This window comes from Trachinotus anak, unplaced genomic scaffold (genome assembly GCF_046630095.1).
Source record: "Trachinotus anak isolate AG129_WGS33_773 ecotype Australia unplaced genomic scaffold, CSIRO_AGI_Tana_v1 ptg000023l, whole genome shotgun sequence".
NCBI lineage: Eukaryota > Metazoa > Chordata > Actinopteri > Carangiformes > Carangidae > Trachinotus > Trachinotus anak.
The window spans coordinates 10013182-10033836 of record NW_027273874.1 but is presented as its reverse complement, the minus strand read 5'-3'; the positions used below and the strand labels follow the sequence as shown (position 1 = coordinate 10033836).

The 20655-nt window shown below is 46.4% G+C and overlaps 3 protein-coding genes and 1 long non-coding RNA gene across 11 annotated transcripts in view; 1 reads left to right on the top strand and 3 right to left on the bottom strand.

Moving 5' to 3' along the window:
- Positions 1-8034, bottom strand: part of LOC139606853 (low affinity immunoglobulin gamma Fc region receptor II-like) — a 28211-nt gene extending 20177 nt beyond the window's left edge. The window contains exons 1-5 of the mRNA XM_071459243.1: positions 7748-8034; positions 7119-7154; positions 6016-6276; positions 5691-5936; positions 5445-5600 (exon numbers count right to left, since the gene is read on the bottom strand). Of these exons, the coding sequence (XP_071315344.1) occupies positions 5445-5600; positions 5691-5936; positions 6016-6276; positions 7119-7154; positions 7748-7778 (730 nt within the window). The 5' untranslated portion in view covers positions 7779-8034. The remainder of the gene's footprint in view (positions 1-5444; positions 5601-5690; positions 5937-6015; positions 6277-7118; positions 7155-7747) is intronic.
- LOC139606859 (V-set and immunoglobulin domain-containing protein 8-like) overlaps positions 1-12342 on the top strand; it is a 65685-nt gene extending 53343 nt beyond the window's left edge. The window contains exons 1-3 of one of the 2 annotated variants that reach the window (XM_071459257.1): positions 8327-8799; positions 9421-9774; positions 10998-12342. In XM_071459257.1, coding sequence (XP_071315358.1) covers positions 8742-8799; positions 9421-9774; positions 10998-11236 — 651 coding nt within the window. In that variant the 5' untranslated portion in view covers positions 8327-8741 and the 3' untranslated portion in view covers positions 11237-12342. Of the gene's footprint in view, positions 1-8326; positions 8800-9420; positions 9775-10997 lie in introns of those variants that run through there. The other variant, XM_071459256.1, reaches the window with a different exon arrangement.
- Positions 191-1941, bottom strand: LOC139606872 (uncharacterized). Its single transcript, XR_011684707.1, has 3 exons — positions 1737-1941; positions 1191-1253; positions 191-1044 (listed from the first exon to the last, which is right to left on the bottom strand). It is a non-coding gene; the product is annotated as an uncharacterized lncRNA (long non-coding RNA).
- Positions 12343-15851: 3509 nt separating the features above from the next.
- Positions 15852-20346, bottom strand: LOC139606858 (low affinity immunoglobulin gamma Fc region receptor II-like). Of its 7 annotated transcripts, none has more exons than XR_011684703.1 (8): positions 20124-20346; positions 18020-18055; positions 17626-17889; positions 17301-17546; positions 17019-17198; positions 16633-16782; positions 16264-16552; positions 15852-16158 (listed from the first exon to the last, which is right to left on the bottom strand). XR_011684703.1 is itself a non-coding variant. In XM_071459251.1 (8 exons), the coding sequence occupies exons 1-8, from the start codon at positions 20188-20190 to the stop codon at positions 16115-16117; spliced, it is 1020 nt and encodes a 339-aa protein (XP_071315352.1). In that variant the 5' UTR covers positions 20191-20338; the 3' UTR covers positions 15852-16114. The 7 variants fall into 7 exon arrangements, 4 of the variants coding, with proteins under 4 accessions (XP_071315352.1, XP_071315351.1, XP_071315354.1 ...); XR_011684704.1 differs by having other exon boundaries at positions 16666-16782; positions 20124-20342; XR_011684705.1 differs by having other exon boundaries at positions 16264-16568; positions 16666-16782; positions 20124-20341.
- Positions 20347-20655: the final 309 nt, after the last annotated feature.

The window sequence follows — 20655 nt, the reverse complement described above, 5'->3', positions numbered from 1 at the left end:
GCTCCTGTGCTGCCCCCTGCTGTGAGAACACAGTAACATCAGACCAGCTGCAGTCACACACTGAGCTCTGCTTTAAGAAACCAAGGCCTTCATCCTCATCCTCATCTCAGCCTATCTCTAATGTTCAGAATCATGTACTGAAGGATTTAACTAGCATGTGCAGGAGAGTCACAGAGAAGGGGGGGCACAGTTAACATTATTACCAAACAAATTGTTTATTTCACATGAAATAGCAACAACATATAACTTACATTTGCAGAAACATCTGGTTAATAAAGGGAAACAACAACAGAATGTTTTCCTAGTGCAGCTTTGTTGAATGAGGTTTTCCTCGTGTGTTTGTGTAGAATCAAACAGCTTTAAAACTACAGCTGATACATGCTTATTACTTATAAACACAGTGCGTTAATCACAGTTTCTTATTGTGAACTAAACTATAGTACAGACCTGATCATCACTAGTGTTTGCTGAGGATTTCCTGGTTCACTTCAATGTAAGACTAAAGTTAAAATCTGTAACTGTTCCACGTTTAAAGTCTAAAAACAACCAGACCTCTGTTCTACATGTTGTTGAGTCGTGTTCTTTCATCGTCACATGTGTTTCCATCAACTCTCCAACAGAGAAATCTGGGATTTTAATCACTGTAATGCTCCGTTTCATTGGTCGCCTGTCAGTGACGTCATATAATCGCAGCTCGTGTGTCAGTGTTGTGTTTGTTTGACAGAAGCTCAACTTGACTTTTATCCTGTCTGAAGTCACGTTTTACAGATTTACCAGAGAAACAAGCTGAGGAAATAACCACTGACGCTGAAGGAATCCAAACCAGGAGAACCTGACAGCAACGATGGTGAAGACTTCACACCATCACCCAACACCATCTTTAGTTACTGTTCTGATTAACAGACCCCTGGAGGCAGAAGTAACAGGCAGTGTGTTTAAATACCCCGTGGTTGGGACGACGTGAAGAACATGGAGCCTCCTCTGTGTCGCTGCTGCAGCCTGAGAGGAAACACACTGGTCCTGCTGGTCCACATCCTTCATGATCTGAGTGGAAATATTCATTAGTGCACCATAAAGTTAGACAGCAGTTTAATTACTGGGTCTTCTTTGTTTCTTCGTCTATGTTTACATGTCTGAGCACATATTACATGTAATAACTTATTGATTAAGTAATAACATGAACTACATACAGTGCAGAGATAAACCTTCACTTGCTGAATGCTGGACAGTAGATAACAGGGCTTCACCAGTTCCTAAAAATAAATAAATAAAATTACAGTCAGTCGGACTGTTTTAAACAGACAATTAAAGACGCGTTATTGTTAATATTTCTCTGAGTTGTATGACCACATTAGAGGGAAGCCTGGCCGCCACTGTGTGATATGTTCAGCTCTGTTTTATCTAAAGATGGCGCCCGTTCATTCAGACACGGATGTGGTGTCCTGTCACTACACAATGTCTGAGTTTATGTTTATCATCTAGACACAGGTGTAACACTGTGACGGAGTTCGCCCAGTGATCCACGACAAACGGAACCGGTACCGACTCTACCGGACCTGCTGTGTCCGCCTCCTTCAGGCGGCGTCTTCCTCCGGGACACGGTTCTCTCTGGGAGCTAGCCGCTAGCATGCTACCTCCTCACGTAGCTGCTAGCGCTAGCTGCCAGAGCAACACCAGACAGTCACACAACTTTACACAATTAACTAACAACACAAACCAAGCTCCAGTCTACTCACCTGTGTCCCTGTTCTCCTCTCCTGCGCCGGCAGAACCACAGAAATCACTTCATGGCGTCTCCGTCCTGCGAGCGCCACCGTCTTCAGCTTGAGCGGTCAGCTTTATAAACACTCTGTGGTGCGCTCCTTATTTGCTCCGATAGCATCACGTCCCTGGCACAATGGTTCCTACCCAGTGCGGAATTTACCTCAGCTGCTCCACGATCACAGATATGAACACGAGTGTCAAACCGCACGTAATAAATTAAATATAAATCATTTGGCCGATATTAAAGCACCGTAATATGTTTTATGTTAACAACTTGCTTGTACAGAGTGTGGATTATACATATTTTAATACTGTTTAGTGATACAGCAGGTAACTCTCCTAAATTCCTGAGTGAAAACAAAGAGGCTGTATTTTATAACACCAAATGACACCAAATGAAATAATAAACTATATACTGATGTCAAAACATATCCCCTTCAACAAATACTCCTCCATATTCTCACTGTTCATGACTGAGCACCAGTGTTTAGACAATACATGACGCAGAAACGAGTCAACACTGTCCGTTAGCTCACATTATTTATCCAAACTGTGATTTGAGGCTAAAGTTAGAAACTAGCTCACATTAGCATTCATCTGTAGATGCTTGACACAGTTTAACTCAGAAACTCTGAAGGTAAGAAAGTGAAGAGAATTAAACAAGCGAGACAGTTAGTTACATTTACCCACAGTGTCAGTGTGGGGGCCGGGGGCAGAGACCTGAGGACAGAGCCCCAGAGGGAGGCAGATGTTAGAAATGGTTTGTCCACTTTAGGGGACCCACCATACCAGTCTGAAGTCAGGAAATCAGGAAATCATGTTTCAAGATTCTCCCAGGCACACATATGGGGAATGTATACTGTAATGTTTACAATTACAGGTAAGAAGATGATATAAATGTTTCATCATCACCTGGTTCCTCCACTAACAGCCAATAGGATTCCTCCGTTGTGTTTTGGATGATCAGAGAAAATCAGCAGCAGTTTCTGACCCTGACAGGTTTGGTTCAGCAGGATCATCTTCACTAATGACTCCACTTCATGATGTTTGAAGCCTAAATACAATCAGCAGCAGTAAAAAGCTCATGTTAGGCTCTAAACCATCGACACCACGGTCACATGACTTCACCGTCACCTCCACTAACCTCCAGCCTCTGAGCTCTTCTACAGAAGCCTTTCCTCTGACAGAGGTAGTGACAGTCTGTAATTCACTGATGTTTGTATGATAATTAATATAAATTACTGCACTGTCTCTGCTGATTAATTTTTCTGTCTATAATCTGGTCAGGATGTGGTGAAAATTCACCTTATATATGAGGACGATCGTCACATCGTCACTTCAGAGAGGCTGAGAACTTGTTTCTGCTCGATAAATCATCATTACTTGATCATGATCGTCAAAACAACAATAATTTATTAATCAACTATTATCAGTTCATTGAACTTTATTCAAATACAAAGGACAAAAATACACAAAAACTCACAGGAGATTTGTGTGTGTGTGTGTGTGTAGCTGCAGGAGTGTGAACACACAACACACAGTGAAATAAATAATGAGACCAGTCAGTGAGGAGTGAACCAGCAGCAGGACGTCAGTGGTCAGACCGGTCAGGAGCTGAGGAGGTCAACATCAGCGAAGAGTAGACGACCTCAGGGTGTGGTGGACGGTCTGAAGACACACACACACACACACACACACACACACACAGTCAAGTCCAGTTACTTCATAGATTTACCTCAGTGATGTGGTGTGTATCAGTGTGATGATCATTTCATTGTATCATTACTTTAAAACACAGTCTGTAAATGGCTACGTTAGCTTAGCATAAAGACTGACAGACAGTCAGTGATGAAGAGGAGCAGCTGTACCTCTGCTGCTTTTTTCTCTGATCATGATTTGTCCATAGTTGACGTCTGTTGTTCTCACTGCAGCGTAAACTGCACCTGGATCAGCCTCTGCAACACAAGAGTCATGTGACCAACACAGCTGCTGCTACTGCATTAAACTTACCAACAATACTACATTAAAAACTGTTATATACGTTTATTTCATCATAAGATACAATGGGAAATGTATTAATTTCAGCTGTAAACATGAAGATTTCATATCCTGATGTTGGTTATTTATGAAACAGGAAAGTGGACGACCGCAGAGCTGCTCACTTCTGCAGTAAAGAGACACTAGTCATGAGGGTGGAGGCTGTTCAGCGGCGCCTCTCTGCAGACATGAAGAACCGCCTGATTTCAGCCCTACCTGTCGTCCTGTCGGGTTCCTCCGCTGCCCCCGCCCCTGCTGAGACCGGAGCCGGTTCACTGTCACTGTTCACTGCAAACAAACAGCAAACAGCTGATGAAGACACTGTCGGTGCTTCTGCTGCAACCACCACAGCTCCTCAGTGTCCTAATGAGCCTCATATTCTCTTTTTCAGAATCAGAATCAGAATCAGAATCAGAATCAGTTTTATTGCCAAGTATGTTTTCACATACAAGGAATTTTTTCTGGTGATTGGTGCAATTGATCAGCAACAGTGGGGCTCTCTAGCCTTGTTGATGAGGCTAATAGCAGATGGGAAGAAGCTATTTTTGTGGCGAGAGGTTTTGGTCCTGAAGGACCGCAGCCTCCTGCCAGAGGGGAGTGTCTCAAAGAGTTTGTGTCCAGGGTGGGAGGAGTCAGCTACAATCTTCCCTGCACGCCTCAGAGTCCTTGAGGCGTACAGGTCCTGGAGGGACGGAAGATTGCAGCCAATCACCTTCTCAGCAGAGTGGATGATACGCTGCAGTCTGTTATTGTCCCTCTCCGTGGCAGCAGCGTACCAGATGGTGATGGAGGAGGTGAGGATGGACTCGAAACTCTTATGTCTCAGTACAGGAACTAATGAAGGGAAGATAATCAATCAATCAATCACAACGTTTATCAAATAAAACACATTGAGCAGGAGCAGACTGAGACGCTGGGGGGCCCCAGGCAAAGACCACCATCAGTTGTGATTAATTAAATGTCATAATCATTTATTAATTTATGAACAACTAACACCATGTGATTTATTCTCAGTTTACAGACGTCCCCTGAACGCCTCACCTGCAGGCGGGGGAGGATTTGAGTAGGGGGGGGGGGGGGGGGTTTATAGTATATGAGGGGCCCTGTTTCCCCCTGGGGCCCCCAGACATTAGCTCGGTCTGTCTCTCCTGATGTTGCACCTCTGGTTGGAGCAGAATGACCTGCACACTGAGCCGCAGGTGAACACGTGAGCACCAGAAGAAGAAGATGATGTGTTTTTATCAGGAAACAGGAAACTGAGGCGCAGCAGAATGTATGTTCACACATCAACACATATCCCAACCACAAGAACAAGACATACGCACACTGTCACTGCTCAAACACACAAACACACAATCCAGAGTCCAAACCTAAAGAAGACTCCTGTATAAATGATTAATGTATCTGTTTAATGTAGAAAATCTAATGTTTAAAAAGTCACATTGTGTTTTTACTGCACACTGACACACAAAATGAGGCTTTCACTGTAATAAGTTAACAGCAATAACAACAACAACAAAGTGAAACTGATTAAAAAGCCCTGATGATCCCACAGCGTCCTCACAGTCCAGAGGCCCACGGCTCAGGTGGTCCTCACAGAGACAGGAAATAAATACACTGGGGAGCACAGGAGTGTGTCTCACCTTCAGGTTTCCTCCGGACACATCGTCTCACCAGGAGAACCAGGAGAACCAGGAGAACCAGGAGAACCAGGAGAACCAGACCACTGACAGATGCAGAAACAAAGATAACAGGTGTAGTGATGGAGGGCGATGGAGGAGCTGTGGTGGTGGGTGTCTCTGGAATGAATGAACAGCAATAAACAGAAATAATTAAAATCCTCTCTGTGGTCATCAACTCAGCTGGAGAGTGACCTTTGACCTCCTGACCTGTGACAGAGATCCAGCTGGGGGGAGACTCTCCATGACCCCTGATGTTACACCTGTAGAGGCCTTCATCAGACCTGGAAACATGGTGGATGGTCATGTGACCTGCAGGCTCAGTCCTGATGAGGGAGCCATCTTTATAGAAAGCAGCTGGGAGGTTGGAGGGAGTGGTCTTTGTTTTACAGTGCAGAGTGACATCATGTCCCTCCATCACAGGGAGGACAGGACTCTGCAGGATCACTGGTCCACCTCAACACAGAGACAAACTACAGCATTTCATCCATTTACACACAGCTTCATCAACACTAACTCCACAGGCTGATCTTACCAGAGACACTGATGCTGATGCTGCTACTGGTTGCTCCCTCTCTGGACTCACACCAGTAAACTCCACTGTCCAATGGGACGATGTGACTGATGTTACAGGACAAACCATCTCCTTCTCCCCAGTCATCACACTGAGTCCTGGTGTCTCTGGTCGTGTTCCTCCTCAGTGTCCATCCAGCAGAGCTGTCGTCCTCCTCACAGCTCAGAGACACAGAGTCTCCTTTAAACAGCTGAGAGCTGCTGGGACTCACAGTCAGACGAGCTGGAGGAGAATTATTTTATTTTGGACCCATTTAGTGTCACACAGAAAACAGAGCGGCCGTCACTTCCTGACCTGTTACTCACGTGGACGTCCTGCGCTGAAACACACTATTGCATGAGACCTGATGCTCTGGTGAATGAATTAAAAGGTGATGCATCAGAAACAAATCCCTGTTTCTCAGTGTGAGGAAGAGTTCATGGGACTAGAGAGATGTCCATGTGTGTTTTGATTATAAAGCAGGTTTATACGGTGGCACACAGACAAAACACCTTCATTAACTTAACACATGAGCTGCAAATACCCACAACACAACGTTTCCATGGGACACTAGAAAGTGATGAGCCCGCTGGGACACACTTCAGTGCTTTGCAACAGTGTTTATGAGGCTTTTTCTGAGAATGAGGGGGAGAGAGGATTACATGCAGCACAGCTCCACAGCCGGACTCAAACCCAGGACTTCATGGTGTGTTCACTGGAGACACTTGCGTTGTGTTGTCAGTATTTGCAGCATAAAACTGTTGAAGGTGTTTTCTGAATGTGTTTATGTGTTGTCTGTTTGCATGTGTTTTCTTAAGTTGCAGTGTGTTGAGCGCTCAGGGCCACCGTAGGTCTGGGTTCTCACCTGTTGTTACTAGAGCTCCAGAGAGAAGCCTGAGAGAGGAGATGTAAAACTACACTGAGATGGTTTTGGTTCTTAAACCACAGATATATCTTCTGATGGAGATCAACACTTCAGATAAAACACCGAAAGTGTTTATATGAGACCTTTAATTCATATGAATAAATTTTGATTAATTAAAATGAATTCATTAGAACAGTTGTCATACGATGAGTTCACTGACCTTGGTTCGTTGCGCAGCAGAGCAGTGAAGTCAGAGCTGAAGAGAAATGACAAAATCAACAGTGAATCATTTTTCAGACACAAACTCTGACTAAAATCATAAACTGCGTCTGAGGATGGAAACTTGGTTTAAAATAATAAATGTGTCTGAGACTTTAAGTGAATAAAGTTCAGTTGTATTTTGCTCTAAACTCTGATCAGTTTATTTTGGGCCGGGAGCCTGGAGCAGTGACCTCAGACCAGACCTCTGACAGAAAATCAAGCTTTTTACAGAGTAAAATAAAAGTCACGTTGAAACAGGATGTTCTCTGGGGGAGGAGGTGATAATGTCGTTGCACAGTGCTGAGGTTTGGCTGCAGCGTTGTTCACTAAATCTGACACTTCACAAAGTTTAATCAGCAGAGGAACTTTTAAAAACCAGAGTGTAGAATGAATGCGATAATCATCTGTGTGAAACTTTTCATCTTTTTTCTTTAAATTCAGAGAAGTGAACCCATGAAACTGGACAGTTTGTTTAAAGGCTGTTCCACTCTGTAGCTCCTGTTGGCGGGTTAATAATAATGATGATGATAATAATGATCTGGCTCCAGCTCAGCCTGCTGCTGTGATTTTAATCAAGCATTTACTTACAGAGCAGCTTCAGAAGAGATGTTTGTCCCATTGTCCCACAGACTCAAGTGAGACTGAGACTTTTTCCCCGGTGGCAGCAGCTAAACCGCCTCCTTCCTCCTGCTGTGGTTTTGTCTTCAGCAGCTAAACAAAAAAATAAAGAAAAATAAAAGGTTAATTATTAGATCAGATCAGATATGAGCCGTCAGGCGTTAGTAACCTATCAGAAGACAGACAGGAGTCCTGTCACATCTGATTCAACACACAGATGAAAATCATTAAAAAGATGCTGATCTGGGACCTGAGCTCTTGACTTAAGGTTTTGTCTTAATAAAATCAGAAAGGGGGGGGGGGGTCATTTGCATGAAAGATGAACAGACACAAACTTTGAAGTGTCCCTGAACGCAGCTCCACACTTCCCCTGCTGGAGGAAACTGCAGCAGCTGGCAGTAAAAACATCAGATGTGATGAAACCTTTTTAAAAAGTTTGTTTTATTTTATTTTATTTATTTTATTTTTTTTATTTTAGACTCCAACCACATTCCTCTTGATGTGACGCCCACAAGTCATGTGACCTGCAGGTTTTCCAAGGGGCGGGGAGAGGCGGAGGTGATCAGCCGTGGCAGCGTCGCTCGTCTCCCCCGGTGTGAGCGGGCCGCCGGTAAACGTCCTGCCCGAACCACCGGCACCGGACAGACGGTCAGAACCGGAGCAGAACCTGCTGCTCTGATGCTAAGCTAAGCTAGCACCTCTGGAAAATGCCTACGGAGGAGAGCCGAGGCTGCAGGGACCGGTGTGTGTGTGTGTGTGTGTGTGTGTGTGTGTGTGTGTGTGTGTGTGTGTGTGTGATCTAAGGTGAGGCAGCGCACACCTGAGGCGCAGGTAAATGAAACGTTTCCATGGTGAAATGTTGGAGCGAGCCGCCATAGCTGCGCGCACAGCTGGAAGACCCCGCCCCCCCCTCCCCCGCCCCCCCCTGTTCCTGTAAACAGAGTCAGCTGAGTCTCCTGCAGACATGTCCGTGGTTTTTACCTTTTTCTTTCTGAGCTCCTGTGTGTCCTCTGCGGCTGGAGGTGAGCTGTGTGTGTGTGTGTGTGTGTGTGTGTGTGTGTGTGTGTGTGTGTGTGTGTGTGTGTGTGTGTGTGTGTGTGTGTGTGTGTGTGTGTGTGGACACATGAACAGGAAGTAGCCCTGACTCATGATGTTCCGCAGTTGTTGTTGTTGTCGTCGTTTTTATTCTGTTGAAGACAAGAACATTTCATGTTGTGAAACTTCTGATTCTCTGCTCATATTGTCCTGAATCATGAAGCTGTTCAGTGTTTATCTGTTAAACTGAGTCATGATGAAAACACTAAAACTGAAGTGAAAGTGTGTGTGTGTGGGGGGGGGGGGGGGGTCACTCAGACTGTTTACCTGCAGCAGGTGAAGGACATGTTGACGTGTCCATGCAGCAGGTCTGTGGCCAGGCTGCTGATTGGTCCAGAGAGAAAGGAGCCAGGTGGAGGTCATTTCGTGTTGGTTCAGTTTGACTCAGACTGACCGAGAGAATCTGATCCTCTGCTTTAACCTCAGAACTGCTCGGCCTCATCCTTCCAGAAAAAGCTCATTCAATGTGGAACGTGATCAAGAAGTGACAGTTTTCTTCAAGATTTATATGAGAGACTTTTATTTTTGTATTTCCTGCCCTTGTTCAGGTGCAGTGAAGGTGAAGCCTGGAGACGACGCCACTCTTCCCTGTCGGGCTCCCAGAGCTGCTGACATCACACTGTTGGAGTGGAGCAGACTCGACCTGGGGGCTGGGGGGTACGTCTTCTTCTACAGAAACGACCGCCCCTATGAAAGCTACCAGGCTCCATCTTTTCGTGGTCGAGTGGAGCTGAGAGACGAGTCCTCCATGAGGGACGGAGACGTCTCTGTGGTTCTGAAGAACGTCACCGTCCGTGACTCCGGAACATACGAGTGTCTGGTCACAATCAGCAAGATGGAAAACAACGAGAGGACGCTGAGAGAGTCCAGCAGCCTCGTCAACCTGACAGTTACAGACTCAGGTGGGTCAGCAGAGTCCAGTAGAGTCCAGACTCAGGTGGATCAGTAGAGTCCAGACTCAGGTGGGTCAGTAGAGTCCAGACTCAGGTGAGTCAGTAGAGTCCAGACTCAGGTGGGTCAGTAGAGTCCAGACTCAGGTGGATCAGTAGAGTCCAGACTCAGGTGGGTCAGTAGAGTCCAGACTCAGGTGGATCAGTAGAGTCCAGACTCAGGTGGGTCAGTAGAGTCCAGACTCAGGTGGGTCAGTAGAGTCCAGTAGAGTCCAGACTCAGGTGAGTCAGTAGAGTCCAGACTCAGGTGGATCAGTAGAATCCAGGTGGATCAGTAGAGTCCAGACTCAGGTGGGTCAGTAGAGTCCAGACTCAGGTGGATCAGTAGAGTCCAGACTCAGGTGGGTCAGTAGAGTCCAGACTCAGGTGGATCAGTAGAGTCCAGACTCAGGTGGGTCAGTAGAGTCCAGACTCAGGTGGATCAGTAGAGTCCAAACTCAGGTGAGTCAGTAGAGTCCAGACTCAGGTGGATCAGTAGAATCCAGGTGGATCAGTAGAATCCAGACTCAGGTGGATCAGTAGAATCCAGACTCAGGTGGGTCAGTAGAGTCCAGACTCAGGTGGATCAGTAGAGTCCAGACTCAGGTGAGTCAGTAGAGTCCAGACTCAGGTGGATCAGTAGAGTCCAGACTCAGGTGGATCAGTAGAGTCCAGACTCAGGTGAGTCAGTAGAGTCCAGACTCAGGTGGATCGGTAGAGTCCAGACTCAGGTGAGTCAGTAGAGTCCAGACTCAGGTGGGTCGGTAGAGTCCAGACTCAGGTGGATCAGTAGAGTCCAGACTCAGGTGAGTCAGTAGAGTCCAGACTCAGGTGGGTCGGTAGAGTCCAGACTCAGGTGGATCAGTAGAGTCCAGACTCAGGTGAGTCAGTAGAGTCCAGACTCAGGTGGATCAGTAGAGTCCAGACTCAGGTGGATCAGTAGAGTCCAGACTCAGGTGAGTCTTGGTGCAGCTGCTTCCTGGTTGCTGATGTGAGAGTGAACCATCACAGAGCAGATGTTTGTGTTTCCTCCAGATGTTGTTGATGAGACTTTGTAGAAAACAGCTGGTCTGAGTCATGTGATCAAAGAGCAGTAGATCCTGTCTGACAGGAGTTTGAAGAGGAACTGGATTCTATTCTGTTCTTCATCATCACCTACCTGACAGCTGATACCTCACACCTGCTTCTCTCTGCAGGTCACACAGCTGGACACAGAGAGGAGGGAGGAGACGAGGAGAGAGGAGGCAAGGAGGGAGGAGACGAGGATGAAGCGAAGAGCGATGGATATGTTGGAGTTGTAGCTGGTGTGTCTGTTTCTGCTGTGGTTCTTGTTGTTGTTGTTGTTGTCGGTTGGTTGCTTGGTAACCAGCGTAAAGGCTCCACAGAGCACAGATCGTACCATCCTGCTAAGAAGTCCGGTCCACAACAGCTCTGAGAGGCTCTGGCTTTTAGAATCTGGAGATCCCTGAGACAGACGCAGAAGACTTTGTGAACAGCTCACAGATACAGGACGTAATCAAACCACACTTTGTGTGTTTTATGGTGAAAAGCTTTGAATTGTTGGAGCTAAAGTAGCACGGCTAGCAGTCTTCAAACAGCTGTTAATTCTGCAGCTTTAAGCACTTTATCAAGCACTTTACTCTCATTAACCTGTGTTGCTGTCTTTGCACTCACTGTAGCCAATCAGCATCCACCGCTCTGTGCCACCTGTTCTATTAACAAAGGATAGATGATATTTCCTGGCTGAGCTCAGATCAGACTGTGTCTCTTAGAGAAAATACAAACAGGAAGTGACGCCTCCAGTTTATCACTGAGATCTCTCTCATTTGATGTTTCCTCCATCAGATGGAAACAGAATCCGAGCTGAGCCACCGTCTGCAGATTTACCATCAGAGTAACAAAAAATAAACCTCACACATTTTAACTTCTGGTTATTTGGACAGGTCATTTTCTGCTCTGAGGTGAAGCTTAAATGTAAGAATGTAATGTTAATATTAATATAATAGAATAAAAGTGCATTAAATGATAATGAATAAGCTATAAAATCTATACCACAAAAAACACTAATATTTCATGTCTCGTTTCTGTTTATGGCTCAGTCAGTCTTGGGGGCGGAGTCAGGATCAGCTGTGATGATTGACAGTATGAGGGTAGCGAAGCCCATCAGATGCACTGATGACAGCTGTGGTCAGAGTGACAGGATGAGTCTGTGGTTAATGATGAACACATGAAGGAAATGCTCATCAGGAGTGAAGGTGTCAGAAGATTTGAATTCACATTTCTCTGTTTTCTGTTGTAGCTCATTTATTTATTTCTAAGCTCTTCCTGTGGAGAACAGTCTTCTCTGCAGCTCATGAATCATAAATTATGTGAAAGAGTCGTAATAGGTTTTTGTTGCCATGTGTTTGTGTTGTTGAACTCCAGCATCATTTCCATAAAACGTACAAAGGAAAAGGCCGTGGTGTGTGTTACATGTGGTTTTACTGTGAACACACTCAGTGCTCCACACCTTCAAAATAAAACGCTCATTTTTCATTTTCAGCTGTTTGTGTTTTTATGGATCATGTGATCATGATTCTGACAACTCAGCAGCCACGAGGGCAGAGCATGAACACCACATCATCTCCAACACACACACACACACACACACACACACACACACACACACACACACACACACACACACACACACACACACACATTCAGAAAGTGTATTTTGCAGCAGTGAAGACTCTGCCTCAGCTCCAGAGAGGCTGAGCCATGAGTTCAGTTCTGATTGGTGGTTTTCAGGAACCGGATCCTGCAGACCCCCCAGTCCTCCACAAACACCAGACACATGCTGAAAGTTGTTGGATTGGTCTGTGTGAGTGTGCTGCCCCCTGCTGGCTGCTCCGGCCCCTGCTCAACACTGCCCCCGGCCCCCAGACCCTCATCGAGGAGCGGGGTGAACCCTGACGTCAGTTGGACACATGAGGCCGAGCTGCGGTGACGTGCTGGATATTGATGACAGGTATTCCAGGTTAGAGATGAAAGCAGGTGATTATCATCGGGCAGGAAGTGAAAGTGTTTCCGGTTAAACTGATATCTGATGACGTCACATGTTCATTTATCATTTTAATTTATCATGAAATATATTATTTCACAGCATTATTTCTATTTGCAGGTTTCATCCTCGCTGATGGAATAAAAGACTCATCGATCAGTTATTGTTCAGCTGTAAACCAGGAGTGGGCACTTGATCAATAACAATATGCATTGATCTATTATTCTGATCGATTGATTGTGGTTTTATCTCTTCTGGGGTGAGGACTCAGCTTTTCCAGTGATCTGATTGGTCAGTGGTCAGTCACTGTGTGACCTGATCCTCTGTTTACCTGTCATGTCATCCTGATGAGCTACCTGGTTACCATGGTGATTAAAAGTGAGAGGCCGGAAGAGGGAGGGTGTGTTTGCTACATCTCTGGGGAGGCGGGGGGGGGCTGAACAGTCATGACTCAGACGAGCCTGAGGTCCCCACCAGAACCCGGACCAGGACAGAGTCCCGGCTCCAGACCGTCCAGCAGTCAGGGACCTGAGCATGGCTTCGTCGACAGGAACAAACGGCGGGAAAAGGTGAGTGTTGTTGACTGTAAACAGCTGAGAGGATACGTGAGAATACATGCTGACGTGTTAGAAAAGAAAGAAAGACGATATTAGATTCATCTGAAGAAGTAAAGAAACTAAACGCAGGGCTTTCTTATCATCCTCCAGACACTGACTCAGTCTCTTCACCTTGTTCGGCCGATCATTCATACATGGTTGGGTTTTAAATTACTGGCATTTATTTATAAAAAATCATATTCACATTAAAATATTCAGCAGAAAATCAATATTCCTGTTTTATTGGACACCAAACGTGATGGTTTCAGAGTGAGAGGCGGTGAATCGATCCACTGATCCATCTGTCTCATTTCCACATCAAGATTCAAGCTCAGGGAGGGAGAGGAAGTGAAATATCTCTTCTCCTAATTACCTGAAGATGCTCAAATCCCCTCAGTACAGAATGTCTTTCACCTGGGGTGGATTGTTTTCAACAGAAACAGAATATTTCTAATAACTTTGTTTGTACATTTACTGTCACAGAAGTCCGTTTGTGCTCTGCAGAGCTGCGGCCTCTTTATCTGAATCAGCTTTACTGCTAACACATGGAAGAAACATGTGGCTGCCATAAGGTATCATACCAGTAGGTGGCGTGTCGGCCTTCAGACTGACAGTCACAGCTCAGTGCTGCAGGTCTGCAGCCAATCACAGGAGACGACAACATCAACACAAACCAAACAAACAGTGAGATGATGAAATAAGCCAATAACATTGCAGGAATATTAAAATAATAATGCAATAAGAAGAATGAGCAGGAAGCAGAGTAAATGATCTTCACATATTTTAATTTTTTACTCAATGAAAGGATTTAATGACACGATGTTAATGTAGTATTTTGTTGGTCCTAACTGGAGCTCAGCCAATCAAAGGTCTGGATCGTGTCTCAAACGTCAGACGGCTGCTCTGTTGTTTCTACATTCACGTGGCTCCACTGGGGTCAAACCATAAACTGCTGCGTCACTTTAAATGTTGCTGCAGCAAGGAATTGTGGGACAGCATTTTCTCCTTTCCTTAGACAAAGGAAGCTCCAGTGTTTCCTAGGCTAAAGGAGACAAGATAGGAAGCACTGAAGCTCCTTTCCTCAGCTCTCATCATGGCCACCACTCAGATACTTCAGGTCGCCGCAGACCAGACTCTGCTTCAACTTCCTGTTGCCGCCACTACATCCCTTTAAAGAGACGTCCACTGTCTTTTTAAAAGGGCTTTGTCCACAGTGGCAGAGGAAGCAGCAAGGCATTGTGGGAGCTGGGTGTGTACCTCTGACAGGACTGCCACCACCGTCCAGCTGACCCTACAGAGCACTGCACAACACAAACACACACTCACATTACAACACACAGTCACGTGGTTATTAACATCCATGACGACACGTAAACACAGAACCCCAGAGGAGACGAGGATGGAGCAAAGAGCGATGGATATGTTGGAGTTGTAGCTGGTGTGTCTGTTTCTGCTGTGGTTCTTGTTGTTGGTTGGTTGCTTGTTAACCAGTTCACCAAACACTGGTTTTGATATGTTATATAAAAAAGCGGACACTTGAACAGCTGTAAAAAACTCTATGGCTGATGGTACATTATTTAAAATTAAAACTGTAGTTTTCATAGTAAGCTTTTAAAAAACCTTTGTCTTTAAGACTGACTAATTAACACTGGTACAACGTCCCACAATGCATCTGTGCTATTTGTTGTTGAGCTTTGATGACGGTTAATAAACTACTGGGAAAAGTGCCTCAGATAATCCCACAGTTCGTAGCAATGTGCCGTTAGAAGGTGTCTGTGTGGAGACGTGTGGCACTTTATCTTCCTCATGTTGCTGCTTGTCATGTTCAGATGGTGCATCTCAGTGTCACTGTGCAATGGGAAAATCTACTAAAACCCTTTTTTAAAGCGTGCATTAAAGGGAACAGATGAGGGGACCATTTACAGGCTTCCTGAAATATTTAATAATGTTTTATATTCAATGCAAAAGCTCCTGAACCAGCTCCAGTCTCCGATGAAGACCAGGAGATGTGGTTGAAGGCTGACAGGTGGGCCTTTGAGCTGTGTGCAGAACCTCTGCTCCAACTGTGAGAAAAGAGATTTTAGAGACCTGGAGATGAAGAGTGAGCTCAGGGCTCGGTCACAGCAGACAGGACGTGGAGCGGTGCTGCTGTGCTGCCACCTGCTGGTCACTTCAGAGAGTCAACCCTCTGAGACGATACCCACCGGTTTGTGAAGCCTCAGTTTGTAATTTTTTATTTTTTAATTTTTTTTATTTATCATTTTTACTGCAGTTTTGTATGTTTTACTGTTTGTCTAAATGTCGTCATGTGGCCTCCAGACGAGTGACGTGCTGTCATTGTTAATAAAGTTTGAACAAACTGCTTATTCTCATTAGTTCTTTAAATAAAACGTCAGAAAATAGTGACAATGTCTGTTTTATTCTTTTATTCTTCAGTTTAATCATCACATCATTGTATATGATGAAGAAAAACATCAAATCCTCTGAGGAAAAGTGAAGAACTGTATCCAAATACAACTGATAAAGACACACAAACTCACAGGAAATCTATGTGTGTGTGTGTGTGTGTGTGTGTGTGTGTAGCTGCAGGAGTCTGGACACACACACACACACACAGTGAAATAAATAATGAGACCAGTCAGTGAGGAGTGAACCAGCAGCAGGACGTCAGTGGTCAGATTGGTGAGAACCTCAGTGAAGAGTAGACGACCTCTGGGTCTGGTGGACACACACACACACACACACACACACACACAGTTACAGAGCTGCTGGATTAGACAGTCACAGTGATGAAGGGTGAGTGATGAAGAGGAGCAGCTGTACCTCTGCTGCTGTTTGCTCTGACGTCTGTTCTTCTCACTGTGGCGTAAACTGCACCTGGATCAGCCTCTGCAACATGTGACCGACACAGTTACTGTGAGTGTGAGAACCCAGAATCAGACACGTCACTGTGTCAGCGAGGTCGCTCTGTGCGCTCGACAGGAAGTGACCACAGAGCTGCCGGAGGAAACGACCACGATAACCTCCGTGACCGTCACCGTGACCATGATCTTTGACCTTTGACCACCAAAATCGAATCAGTTCATCCTTGAACCCAGGTGAACGACTTTACCTGGTTTGAAGAAATTCTGTTGAGGTGTTAGAGAGACAACGTATGGACAGAGCCTGAAACGTAAAGGTCAGTGAGTTCACCTGCTGGCGTCACATAGAGAGATGTCTCCGTACCTCTGCTTCGTCTGCTCGCGTTCCGTGTGTGATGTGATGATGTGATGTCATCCGTGATGTCCCCTGTGATGTCATCGTGTCCCGCCTCTGCCTCTGGACCTGCCTGATGAATGTTCACTGTGAAAGCACCAGAGGTTCACCGTCAGGAGAAACCATACAAATGTTAGGGGCCCACCAAGGGCAGAGGGGGCCCCCAATGGCCCTTCATACTGCCACATCTTGCAATCAATGACAACTTTAAAACACCCCCCCCCCCCCCCCCCCCCCCCCCCCCCTCCCCGGTGAGGTGAGCTGTAGCTTGCATGTGACACATTCAGGGGGCGTTTGTAAATTGTACCATCAGAGTGTCTCACCTGGAGGTTCCCTCAGGAGGCGGAGCCTCACGAGCAGGACCACAGTGACCAGTACAACCAGAGCACAGACGGGTGGAGCAGACCACAGCACTGCGAGTGGAGGAGGGGACTCACTGGAGGATGAGGAGCAGCCGGAGCCACAGGGGGGAGGAGGAGGAGGTGTGGTGGGGGGGGGGCTCCCTGGAAACAACAAAGCACTGGTGACAAAAGGAGGCAGCAGGTGCTGTTTGAGAAATGTTGTGACATTATAAACAACTGAAGAGTGACCTTTGACCTCCTGACCTGTGACAGAGATCCAGCTGGGGGGAGACTCTCCATGACCGCTGATGTTACACCTGTAGAGGCCTTCATCAGACCTGGAAACATGGTGGATGGTCATGTGACCTGCAGGCTCAGTCCTGATGAGGGAGCCATCTTTATAGAAAGCAGCTGGGAGGTTGGAGGGAGTGGTCTTTGTTTTACAGTGCAGAGTGACATCATGTCCCTCCATCACAGGGAGGACAGGACTCTGCAGGATCACTGGTCCACCTCAACACAGAGACAAACTACAGCATTTCATCCATTTACACACAGCTTCATCAACACTAACTCCACAGGCTGATCTTACCAGAGACACTGATGCTGATGCTGCTACTGGTTGCTCCCTCTCTGGACTCACACCAGTAAACTCCACTGTCCCATGGGAGGGTGTAGCTGATGATACAGGAGGAACCAGCTGGTTTTCCCCACCCAGCTCCACACTGAGTCCTGGTGTCTCTGGTTGTGTTCCTCCTCAGTGTCCATCCAGCAGAGCTGTCGTCCTCCTCACAGCTCAGAGACACAGAGTCTTCTTCAAACAGCTGAGAGCTGCTGGGACTCACTGTCAGACGAGCTGGAGAAGGAGGACAGGTGATTGTAAGAAGAAGAAAAAACAGCTACATTTCTACGTTTCTTGCATCTCTGCTGCTCTGAGTCTCTACAGAGCAGAACATCAGACCTCCTGGTCTCTGACATCTACTCACCCTCGGCGGACACGCGGCACAGCAACAAGGTCAGCCCTGAAAGACAGAGTTCACATGGAACCAGATCAACAGGGACCCTCTCTCACATACTGACTCTGACTCAGAGTTCAGGGTCATCTCTTTGATTATATATTCATTAGTTTGGTTCTGCTGCAGCCTCAGACGCTGGTCTGAGATCAGCCCATCAGAGGACAGTCGGAGCTGCGGCACAGTTCTGCCTCTGATCACTTCCTGAACACACACACCAGAATCAAGAGAACTAACCAGCGTTGTCCTGCTTTCCCTTAATGCACAAGCTTGAGCACCAAGAGTAAAGTGACTTCATACAGATCAGTATTTGCCGTGACCCCCCTTTGCATCTAAACCAGCACCAGTTCTTGGTGCACCTGCAGGAAGGTGGTTCAGCATCCTGCAGCAGCCGCCTGTTGTTTGTAACTCAGCTCCTTCAAAATAAGAGTCCCACTCCCAGTAAAAGCTGAGCTCAGCCATCATCAGGTGTAAAGACAGAACGAGAGTCACTTACAGAGACATCGCAGAGACGTGTCCTCCATGGTCACACTTGCTGATTTTAGTGTGTGTTTTCGTGTCTGTGTGAGTCAGAGTGAAGCCCACCCTCTTCCTCTACCAGTGCGTCTGCTCGTGTTTTCTCAGTTTCTCAGTTTCCATCTCTGAGGGAAATGTCACTTTGGTGTTTTTTTTTAACATAGAGGTGCAGAGATAACAAGATGGTGACACCGAGCGTCGACCCCACAGCTTGTTTTAATGTGGAGGAGAAGGTCAGTGTAATCCTGACCGACAGCTGCACACACACTGGTTTATCACCTGTAAACTCATCAGTGACAACCAGTGAAAACACTGTCAAGTCAAGTCAGGAGGGGTGAAAGAGTTCTGCGGCCAAACATTAAGCAACTTTACCTCTGTGATTCTCCTGTGGTCAAGCTGCTGCGAAATGTGGAGGAAGCGTGTGTGCACTTGCATGTCAGCAGCCTGTGTGTGTGTGTGTGTGTGTGCGTGTGTGTGTGGTTAGAGGGCGTCAGTACACGTAACTGAGCCGTGTTGTACGGTATCGACTGCATGTGGTGTCTGCTTCTAAAGAGGTGCAGAGAGACCACATCAGAGATGTGCTGTGTTTACAGCAGCAGCCTCCCACTGCGTTGCACAACAGCTGTGTAACAGGACCGAGCACAGGAGCAGAGTGTGGCTGCCAACTGAACCCCCCCACAACCTCCGCAGTGTCTCCTGAGGCGGCGCCCCAACACAGGCCTACCACACCTCGGTTGTCATGGTTACAGTAATGAACACGTGGACTGGACCCAGAGCAGCGTACCTGCCTTTGGCACCATGGTTACTATAATAACTTTCATGTCTTGGTCAGGTTCAGGAAAAGTTTTGATTTGGGTTAAAATAAGTTCTTCCTCAACATCAGACAATCTTTGTTGTCATGGTTACAACAATAACAATGAACGGTCATGGATAATAGAAACAACATAAACTGCTCCTGTCACATGGGAATCGAACACCGCTCTCCTGGGTCATATTCATCCATCCACCCCAACCTCCTCCTGACGTGGACTTTGTCGCTCTATAAACTACGTCACCGCACTTTTCCCTTTGCTCCTGTCATCATCACTACGACCACGAGATGTCGCCTAGCAACAAAACCTGACTACGGGTCATAGTGACCTGCTGACAGACGACCTGTGGGCTGGTTTTTGTGAGTGTTCATCAGTTCATCAGGCCACTGAAACACAGGTGAGCCCAGACCAGTGACAGGACTGAAGTGGACCTGGAGATCCACCGTCCACACCACAGCCAAACTCTTTCAAATCTACTGTCTTTCTGTTTAAACTGTTACACTTCATATGAGCTGCTCTTCTTACTGACATTGTGAAGATGGTGCAGTTATTATCATGGAGGCTGATGAATCTGGGTCTGACAGGAAGACACACGTGTGACCAAACACACCTCAGCACCTCCTGCTTCCTGTCACATGTTAGACCGCAGTTTCCTGTCTGTTGACGGCAGCACTGTCACACCTGCTCACAAATAACTACATATAGAGTTTATGAGCTGATGAATATAAACTGAGTCAGGATTCACTCACCTGTGTAACAGTCAGGTATGATGCTGCACATCTGTAAAGCTACAAAACATCTGTGCATCAGTAACATGCGATGGACTGTGATGAAGTGGATCCTGCTGTTCACTCCACAGGTGACAGGTCACAGGTGTCTCTCAAAGTTCCCAGAATGCACCAGCAGCAGATATCAGGGTCAGAGTTTGCCTCAGTCAGTAGGAGACTTCAGGAGTTTGACTGAGCAGCAGCAGTGACTGTGTCTGTGCAGCAGAGGACACTCTGGCCCAGAGAGGCTGCAGAGCTGAGGTCAGCAGGTGAAAGGAGGTTTTCTGTTAGTTTTACTCAGTGAAGCTCGTATATGACAGAACTATTATTATTATTGTTATTATTGATCTCATCGTGCCGTTGGCCCTGTTGTTTCAATAAAATCCCTTTAAAAATACATAAAGGTTACATTATGTCAGGGGTTTGCACCTGTTCTCCAGAGGTTTAAACTGTGAGGGAGACAGGTGAAGGACAGGTGGTGCAGGTGGTGGATAAACAACAAGAAGGTAGTGAC